Source organism: Durio zibethinus, chromosome 10, assembly GCF_047325235.1.
Source record: "Durio zibethinus cultivar Kanyao isolate XHJ-2024 chromosome 10, ASM4732523v1, whole genome shotgun sequence".
NCBI classification, from domain to species: Eukaryota; Viridiplantae; Streptophyta; class Magnoliopsida; order Malvales; family Malvaceae; genus Durio; species Durio zibethinus.
The window spans coordinates 19,858,378-19,868,916 of NC_143171.1; the positions used below are offsets into that span (position 1 = coordinate 19,858,378).

A 10,539-nucleotide genomic window follows, 5' to 3' on the forward strand; every position below is an offset into this window, starting at 1 on the left:
AAAAAAAAAAAAGGTGGGAGGGGGGGGAAGGGGGAAGGGGGAAGAGATGTCACGGGGACACCCTCCCACACTCAAGTTTCTGCAAAATTAAGTACTAGATCTGCCAAGATTTGAATACAACTAATAACTTTCTGCACCAAAAAAAAAAAACCTTTAATATGGACTTAGAAAATTGTAATCACTTTGCTCTTAGCTCATCCTTAACTCTGGAAACAAGGGATTTTGACTGCATTGTTTATTAAAATGCTAAGACAGAAACAAATCACAGATCTCTAAATTACAAGTAAAAATTTTGATGAAAGACCTGATTAAATAGGACATACACAATTCTTCATTAGTTTTCCTTGGTACCAAAAGCAATAAAATTTACACTAATATCGTCTGATAGAGACCACCTCCCAGTTAAGGGGTTGTAAACAAATCCGGCCATCTCTTTTACCTATGCAGCCAACCAACCATAAAGTAGCACAGAGGTTAGTCATACCAACAGGAAGAGTTCAGTTTCAGATATCAAAGGAATTAACTGGTTTGCTTACATCAATGGATGCACGCTTTAAAATCATGGTAAGTTCTTCTGGGGTAAGGAAACTTGACCATTGGTGCGTGCCTTTAGGAAGCTGCGTAAATCAAGAGTCACATATTATGAACATATAAATAGAAACTATGATAAAAAAAAAACATCTAACAACTGCCTGTGCTTGAAAAATTATAGAAGAATGGTCTATAATTTTGGAGGTAACAGGTTTGTCATGCTTGTTCCGGGGCAGTGGCCAAATATGCATTTATATGTAAGTTTCTTCTTGTATCTTGAGCTGTTTCAGCTCAAGGTCTATAACATGCTTTGCAAGGCAACAAATTCAGTTCTAAATCTATTTCATTGGAAATTTAAACTTGTAACATTGTTTAGCCATAATTTTGAACCAATATTCGATGTTTTGCATATGATAAAACAAATAATAGATGTGAAAACACATGACAATAAGAACTCAATTAGATTAGTTTTCAGACATGTGATGCATGAAAAGCAAGTCCTAGAATTAACGGTTAAATCTCTAGAAGGTGTTTGAATAAAACACAAACATAATTACATATGAAGTAGAAAAATAAATAGTGAAGTGCTGTATTTAAAGAGAAGATAGCAGAATCATACCCACTGGAGCAGGTACTCGGCTGCAACAATGGCAGTTGCATATGATCTCATAGAGCGATTAATTGTTGAAACCACAGAAGCCCCATCCTGAACAGTTAATGCAGCGAGAGACTTGCAGAATTGAGCAGGATCTGCTACGTGCTCAATCACCTTAAGTAAAAGTTATTGATTTCCCAGAAAAATGGACACGAATTTACAACAACAAAAAGTGTAAAAAGAATGAGTGAAAATATTTTATGAAATGCTAAACAACATGAATAGACCATAAAATTGCTCTTTAGCAATAGTGAGTACACCATGAATATGTCACCATAAAGAATTGTAGAAGATCATAAAAACAGCATTCCTCCAACAATCTGTAGAGCCAGGTGGGGAGAGAGAGAGAGAGAGAGAGAGAGAGAGACATAGTTGGCCGGAGAGAGCATACCTCTAAAGCAATCACTGCATCAAACTGTCTCTGTTCATCAACCAGCTTTTCTGTTCATGAGAATGTATCCACATAAGCTATCATTAAAAATACACAACAAAACAAACATCATAAATGGACAGAAATGAGGAACTAGCAATAACTATGATTGTTATAAATAAGCATAACTAATTTTTCTGTTTATGAGAATATATCCACATAAGCTATCATTATAAACACAAACCAAACAAACTCATAAATGGATAGAAATGAGGAACTAGCAAAAACTATGATTGTTATAAATAATCATAACTAATTCAAATCAGCCATGTCATGCAGTGTGTAATAATATGACAAGGTTATCATTTATCAAAGTTTATCAGTCAAAATTATAATCTGCAAGCATTTATAACAATCAAAGTACATGTGGCCATCACATACATCCAGAGACAATGGTTACAACTTCAATTGTCTTAAATATCTTTCATAGATTCAAAAAAGGAGCTGTCAAAGAGCTGTCAAAGATTACAATTGACCATGTAGCTGAGTAGCTATATCTATAGCTTTCACACTCCGATAAGTGAAAAAAGCAGAAGAGATCACATTGGATAGAATACTAACCCCAGGAAATCTAAGGTTCACCACAAACAGAAGAAATCTATTATAGTTATGATATATTTGAGTAAAAAACTCAGCTACAGCAATTCAGATAGCGTTTCTCATTGAAAAATTTTCCAGGTTATTGGCTCATGAAAATCAACGAAGAAACATCAAGTTCCTAGTAAAGGGCTACTTACACCTAAGCGAAGAGAAATGCACATATGGCAGTTCTACCATGAAGAGTTTATTTCCAAGAGAACTACTATTACATTTGACTACATTTTCACATTGAAATTTCAACCTGATTGCAGTGTCAGAAGAGGCAAGCCAACAAGGACTTTGTCCCCCCACTCGCACTCATCCAGAAATGTCACTATCTTAAAGATTTAAAACACTTACAAAACAGAGAAGCAATGCTCGTTTCAACTCATTATAGATCTAGGATTACCAGAAAGATTAACCTATGGAGGAAGAATTCAGATTAGAATGTACCTGCTGTTATACAATCGTACTCAATAGTTGATGTTGTTGGATCCAAATCCTGTACAAACAGGTACCTCATAAAATTCAAGTTCAGGTCTATAACACAATAACCGTGAATGAGAGATACAGGCAGTTAACCAATGTAAACTTTAAACTTGTAATTTGGTGTTATAGTATTTAGACACAGGAGATTCATCTTTAATCAAATTGGTAGCAGGAACCAAATAGCTATAATTGAAAAACAATTTGAATTTGGGAAACACAGTAACAAGAAATAATCAACAAAATTATGAGAATATAAATCAAAATATTTATGGAATTAAAACTTAACAAAAGTCACCCTCCGCTTGCTTACCAAGGAAATAACATTTCTAAGAGAGAAGCTTTTTGTAAAATGTTCCAGTAATAGGTTCAGATATGTATTTGACAAGAAAATAAATGAATGATAGGAAGGAATCAAAGACAGAGATAGGAAAAGTAGGAAATCATGAATTTGTTTAGGATAATTTAATAACAATGCAAATAATTGAGAAAATATTTCAGACATGTATACAAGCCAGAATGACTTGACTACTGAGTCTAAATCTGTCACTTCAAGTCTTGAAAACTTCTTTACATGAAAAATGCTTAACGTATATCCAATCATCAACCTAACTAGCTTGTTGTGCCAAAGTAGAACCGGGTAAGAGCTTTCCTTTTCAAGAAATTTTCATACAAAGAAGTTATGCTTGATAGAATAACACACAATCCAATTTGACCATAGTCTTTATAAAATACAAGCTATAGTTTCAAAGACAAAAGGTAAGTAAAAAGCCTTGACAACACATAGCATCTTCAAAACTGAATTCCTAAAACATAATTATCATCACATAAGCAATGACAATCTATTTGTTTTCATTCAAACCCAAGTGCAGTTATTACTAAAATCAGCCAAGATGTAGAAATGCTGGAGTTCACTTGAATATAGGAAATAATGCTGCAAAAACTGGAACATATTCTACTGATAGAAAATTATGGAAGCTTAAAATTGCAAAAACTATCACTATCTCCAAATCATGAGAATAACTGAAAAGAAGAAGATAGCATACAGCATGAAGACGGGCAATCTTGATGTTTTTCTCTACAGCATCAATTCCAGTGACAATTGCTCCCATTCGAGCCAAGGGCTGAGAGGAAAAAGAAAATAAAAAATACCAGCAAAATAGCAAATCTGGCTTGAACAGTTTGTATCAATGTCTAATGGATGAAAGAAAAAAAAAAAAGCAAATGTGGAATGAGGAAGAATAACATCCATTGACAAATATATATAGTTAGTTTCCTACATAGGTTCTTGATGTTTTTGTAAAAAGATGGAGCTATCTGCAATTCTGCACAAACCTCTCAAAAGAATGATAAACTTAAAGGAAAACAGGAAAAGCATTGCAAATCACTCTTTCTTACACCTTAACAGAGTCAAATAAAAAATAATAGCAGGAAACAGAATAGTCTCCTCTGATAACACCTGACGATGCGTGGTAGACTTCCACAGTCCTCTTTTCTTGTTTCCATATTTCCCACAACACAAATAAGAAACTTCAATAAAAAAAAAAGGACAATAAGCTCTCAATCTTTTATCACACAAAATTAAAACTATGGACTTTTGTTTTATTACAACCAGAACTTTGACATGATGAAATAATTCCATATTTAGTTAAAACTTTCTTACTTGAATGATGTAATCTATACAAAATGATTACTTTGACTTATTTGGATGAATTCACTGACAAATAAGGGAATGCTATTTTAGTAATTCTAATAATCGGACTTTATTCCCCCATTTTTAGATTTAACGGGTATAATTACATTGAAATAAAAGTTTAATGCCTTAATTCCATACAATAAAAGATCAAAGGCTTATTTTCATCTCTTAGTAAAGTTCAAGGGCTTATTTGGTATTATCCCTCCCTTTTTTTTTCCTCATTTATAATTTTGTCCATCTGAACCACAGCTTTCTATGCATAATCACTTCTATAAGCCCATTTATCATCTCCCTATATGTAAGATCTTCCTAAATTTAAGGTCCTTCTTCACTTCAAGCTAATCACTCTGAGATCAAGCTTCAAAGTTGAGAATCTAAAGAGAAAGAGCCTTTCTACAAGCACCAGTAAATTAATGATATCTGGTAGTCCTGCTTCCTAGAGTCCTAAAATCATTATTTAATTTTTTTTTTTAGATGTGAGTAGCATTTTCTTCCTCAACTGTTTACCTTTGATACTAGAATTATTCACAGATTCTTATAATCCAATGCCTCTGGCATTTAAGTAGTAACAACATGACAAGGAACACAACTTACAGGCCCTTGTTTCGCCAACTTGTTAATATCCTGGTTGTTAGTGGCATGGTGGCCGACCCATATTTGACCATCACAACCTTATTTTCTACCATGACCAATTGACAAAGCCACTACTCTCTGCGCAAGTACTAGTTTGACTCATCATCAATACTTGACCAATGGGAAGTAGACATATAGATAAACCCCATATTACCATATTTTTGTAGGTTATGTTAACTGATTCTTCCACAGATTTCCTAAAATCTGGCTTGCCAATTAATGGAAGTAATGTAAAATGGGAAATGCTTAAAGGGGATTGATTGGTTGCAGTAGGCAATCAAGAATTTGAGAATACAAAAAACGGAGACTTGAAGTCCATCCAATATCTCCTACCAAACAATATTTTCAAGCAATATTAAGTAACACTAAGATGTCATTTACCCAGCATGTCATTTGCAATAAGCTGTTTATGTGACTCCTGGTTGGAGCTTTTGAGTGAACAAAGCAGGGTCTAACTAGAAATTGGTGCAATGCCAGACTAAATAATTTTACATATAAAAAAAAATTCCAGTGGCAGGCATGCATAAATACCTCTGAAAGAATACCACCACCGCAACCAACATCAATAATCCTTAGTCCTTCAAAAGGCCTAGCACAGAGAGGATCCTTTCTAAAATGACGAGCAATCATCATATAAGCGATATATGAGAGAAATAAACGCAACTAGAGCTTAAAATGAAAAAAGTCCGAAAATGAGATATCAAAATTGATGACATAATAAACTAACAAATCAGTATTTCCAGGAACCAAATAAGCCATCTTAAACAAAGTCAGCTGGTAAATTCTTCTAGTGTTTCTGAAACAAAGGGAGACATACCCGAAGTGTCGACAAAGAGTAGAGCGGATGAAAGCTAGCCTGGTAGGATTCATTTTATGCAATGGTTTAAATGGTCCCTCAGAATCCCACCTGCAAATGATAAAATGCTCAAATTAAGTGTTTCAAATTTTTTATCGAATTGAATTAAAAAATCCCATTTTTTACAGACCAAGTATCGGCAATGGCAGAGAACTTGGCGAGTTCGGGTTCCTTCAAAGAAGAGGGAGTTGAAGAAGCCTTGTTGAACATGTTGTTATATTTGGGGTCAATATTGATTTGAGGTTCAGAAACATCAGAGAAAAGCCTGAAATTGGAAAGATTTCTCGGAAGGAATCGGAACCACCGAAGTTGGCTAAGGAGCTTTAAAGAAGACATTAGAAATTATGCTCAAGATTTGGAGAGCTGAACAAGAGGTTTTGCAAGCAGCGATGCCCAAGACAGGTTTAATTGCCTTCGTTATAGATCTGAATGGGCTGCAGAAGGTTGAGCTCTTCCAAAAAAAATCCTACTCGACCTTTTGATCTCGTGGGCTGGCCGACATCAAACTGCTGGGATCAGCGCTGAAGTTTATCTATTGAAAAAAAAAAAAAAAAAACCTTTGATGTACATTAACAGGGTTAAATATATATTTAGCCCATGAGTTTTATATTTTTTGTCACATTTATATTTAAAGAATTATATAACTATATTGGTGCATGAATTTTTATTTTATTATCAAGTTGATACCTATGATTGATGTCGTTAATTAATTTTGTTAATATGATATCAACATTTAATAAGATATCGATATATTTTAAAAAAAATTCATTTAACGTTACATTATCGATGTCATGTCAATATAAAAAAAATTTTAAAAATTTTAAAAACTTTTAAAAAAATTCAAAACAATTCTAAAAAATTTAAAAAAATTTAAAATTTTTTATTAAAAATTTTGAAATATTCAAAAAATTTTATATTATTTTTAAAATGAAAAAATTCAAAAAAAAATTAAAATTTTAAAACAATAAGTTTTCTCAAAGTTGAAAAAAAATCATAAAAACCTAAAAAATTGACAACAAGAAAAAACTCTAAAAACTTTTAAAATTTTTTAAAAAATTAAATAATTTCAAAATTTTGAAACATCTTTAAAAATTAACAAAATCTAAAAATTAAAAATTTAATAAAGATCCAAAAAATTTTCAAAATAGTTTAAAAAATAATTTAAAAATTATTATATTTGTTCGAAAATTTTTTGATTTTAGTTTTTAAAAGTTTTTGTTAATTTTTTTAATTTTAACAAATTTCTAAATTTTATTAAAATCGTCAATTTTTTATTTCTTTAATTTTTTTTAACTTGGAAAATTTTTAAGTTTCCTTAATTATTTTTGAATTTTTTATTATTTTTTAAAAAATTTTGGAATTTTTTAAAAATTTTTAGTATTTTTTATATTCTGTTTTAAATTTTTAACTTTTCTGAAAGTTTTTAAAAAATTTTTAAAAATTGTTTTAGAATTTTTGAGATTTTTAAGAATTTTTTAGAATTTCTTAAAATTTTTTTAAGTTTTAGATTTTTTTAAGTTTTTAAATTTTTTTTATCATTTTTAAAATTTTTTAGAATTTTTAAATTTTTCTTTAAAATTTTTTCTAAAATTTTCTTTTAATGATGTCGTAGCATCGATGCTGTGTCACTGATTGAATTTTTTTTATACGTATCAGTATCTTATTAAATATTTATATTGTATTAGTAAAATTGAAGAACAACGTTAGTCCGAGATACTAATATGATAACAAATTTAAAAGTTTATGTATCAATATGATAGTATGATTTTTTAAGTACTAATGTGACAAAAAATATAAAATTTATGGATCAAATATATATTTAATTCAATAAAAAGTTATATACTTTCCTTAATAGCATATTCCTGTCATAAAAAGAAAAAACAATCTTTACAACTAATATTAACGAACCAGCAATCATATAATTTATTAATAAATTATTAAATTTTTAATTGTAATGATCAATAATTTTAATAAATAGAATTTCATCCCAACAATTTTAAATAAAAACAACATTAACAAACAATTTTCATCAAAAAGTTAATGATAAGTTAGCCAATTAATGAAAAGGTGGCCTCATTAATCACTATACAAAAAAGATGATTACCACTTCAAAAAAATTACTTTAAACACGTAACCCAAGATATGTTAATAGTATCTTAAAATTTGCGGTTTTATATTTGAATCTTAATGTATGTAAATTTGATTGTTTAATTATATTTTAATTTGTTTTAATTATTAAGTTTGATGATTTATTATCTAAAAATATATTATATAAAAATATAATAATTAATTATGATTGTAAATTCTTTTCTCCTTATGATATAATTTCAAACAGATATGTTAATAGTATTGAAAATGATGACAATCCATGTTTTTATTTATTTATTTATTTCATCACTTTTCCAAGGTTATTACGTTACCTTATAAAATAAATATTTATTAACATGAACGTTTATATAGATAATTTTTTTTCACGTAAAATTTTTTTTAAAACTTATCATTATGATGGCACATAATATATTTATTAATTTTAAATTATTTATAAAAATATATTTTAAAAATTATTAAATTATCTAAAATTTTAAAATTTAATTAAAAACTAATTTAAATTCTAATGAAATTCCTTTCTCCTCGATATCACCTTATCTCAATTTAAAATCAATTTTATATCTTTTTCAATTTATTTGCACTTAACATGATTATTTAAATTTATCAAAACTTTTAAAATATTATTTAATATTTTTTTGTAAATAATTCTTACATTATTTCCAACTTTTAAATATATCAGTTATAGGTAATGATAATTTTAATAAACAATCCACCAATTTTAAAAAATAGATTTAGATATATTTAAATTAATATAAAATTTAAATTTAAATCAATATTTGTCATAGACTTTTAATATTAATATTTTAAGAAAATGTGAAAATATATATATATATATATATACTATAACAATTTCAAGAAAACCCTCATTATTGGTAGTTTTTAATTATATATTTTTCTCAATGTCCCACAAAGCATATGAGCTAAATGTATTTGCCTTATTATTAATTTAATCTCTCTTTTTATTAGTCTATTCTTGCTATAGGAATTAACGTGCTTTTTTTTATGATAGGTACTATTTCACTAAACATACTATTTATTCTATCAGGTAAGATTTTTTCTTTCAAATTAGCTGTAACATTTCTTTTTTCTATTTCTCAATTCATAATAAATTTAATTAGAGCCCACTTAAGCTAATATCCTTTTTATTATGATTTAAAAATAAATAACAAAATAAACTCAATAAATTTGTTTCATTTATTTATGTAGATGAAATTACAGTATACAACTAAATAACAGTAAAAAAAAAAATCTATGTTAAATAATTTTTAAACTCTAATAAGTTATGTTGGTTTTCTTGAGTCTAGAGTTATCAAGTAATTATCTGATTAGATATTTTTCTTTGGCAGATAAAGGTATAAAATACCAAAATTTAAATATTATTATCTGATTAAATATTATTTATAGATAAAATTATTATTTAAATATATTTATGAATTAAAGTTTATCAATATTTAAATAAAAAATCAATCATATATAATATTATATTACAATATACAAGAATACATTATACGATGCTATGTATGCAATCTATTTTAATGATACATAAAATAGTTTTAAATATATAACCAAATAAGCATTTTTGCATAATCACTTATATGTACAATCTATACATAAGATAAATATTTAATTTTAATTATTTACCAAATAATTTTAAAAATTTAAAAATTAAGTTTATCAAATATTTCAGTTTTATATAAACTTTAACTTAATTTAAATCACAAAAAATCTCAACCAACTCTTTTTATCAATATATATCAAATCCACAATTTAAATGCTAACTTTTAAATATCAAATATTTTTTTATTAAATCATTATAGTTTTACTAACTTTTGACTTTTCCTATGTATATTACTTTAGATATTTGGATTAATTATAAGTAAAGCATACAAATTAAATATAATTTAGATATATTTCTTTTAAAATAAAATTTTCCAATAATATGCACATATCTCTTTTAAATTTGAAAATTTCAATATCTTCATAGATTTCCTCATAATCTTTTAATATTTGGTATTCTTTTTAAATTCAAACAAATTAAAATAACTTATTATATCCTTTATACTTTCAAAATCTTTTAATATTTCCTTCATTTAACTTGCATTGATTACAGGTGAAATATTAAATATGTATTTTCACATCTAATAATCCTAGAAGTATATTATTTTTATTTAAATTTTTTTAATGCAATTTCTTAATATTTTTTAATGGTTTGATCAATATTACAATTAAGTTAAGGTATGTCAACTCTTTTTTTAGTTAATTTTATTTTCTAACATTATTGTTTATTTTTAACTCTTTTTTTATTTGCTTCACATTTTCTAATTATTTTCATTACTTTTTTTTTTTTATCAAGATTACAGTTTTCAAACACTAAAACAAAATTTGGACGTATATTTTTTTTTGTTATGGCAAGAAAAAATCATTGAATAAAGAAATTGGTTTTATATTATTTATAGATAATATTTATGTATTTCATTGTTAGATTTTTTATAATATGTATTGAATTTAACTTTGTGAAAATCCTGCTCTATGCAAAGATCCTACTTAGGTGCCAAATAATTGGT

At 27.4% G+C, this 10,539-nt stretch overlaps 1 protein-coding gene across 4 annotated transcripts; it reads right to left on the minus strand.

Annotated features, from left to right (window-relative positions):
- Positions 1-200: 200 nt before the first annotated feature.
- Positions 201-6,427, minus strand: COQ3 (coenzyme Q 3). 4 transcript variants are annotated; one of them, XM_022884874.2, is made up of 9 exons: positions 5,997-6,427; positions 5,828-5,917; positions 5,542-5,620; positions 3,728-3,805; positions 2,649-2,697; positions 1,578-1,627; positions 1,151-1,300; positions 537-617; positions 201-439 (listed from the first exon to the last, which is right to left on the minus strand). In XM_022884874.2, the coding sequence occupies exons 1-9, from the start codon at positions 6,200-6,202 to the stop codon at positions 335-337; spliced, it is 888 nt and encodes a 295-aa protein (XP_022740609.2). In that variant the 5' UTR covers positions 6,203-6,427; the 3' UTR covers positions 201-334. The 4 variants fall into 4 exon arrangements, with proteins under 4 accessions (XP_022740609.2, XP_022740610.2, XP_089623016.1 ...); XM_022884875.2 differs by having other exon boundaries at positions 5,542-5,599; positions 5,997-6,336; XM_089766890.1 differs by lacking the exon at positions 3,728-3,805 and having other exon boundaries at positions 5,542-5,599; positions 5,997-6,336.
- Positions 6,428-10,539: the final 4,112 nt, after the last annotated feature.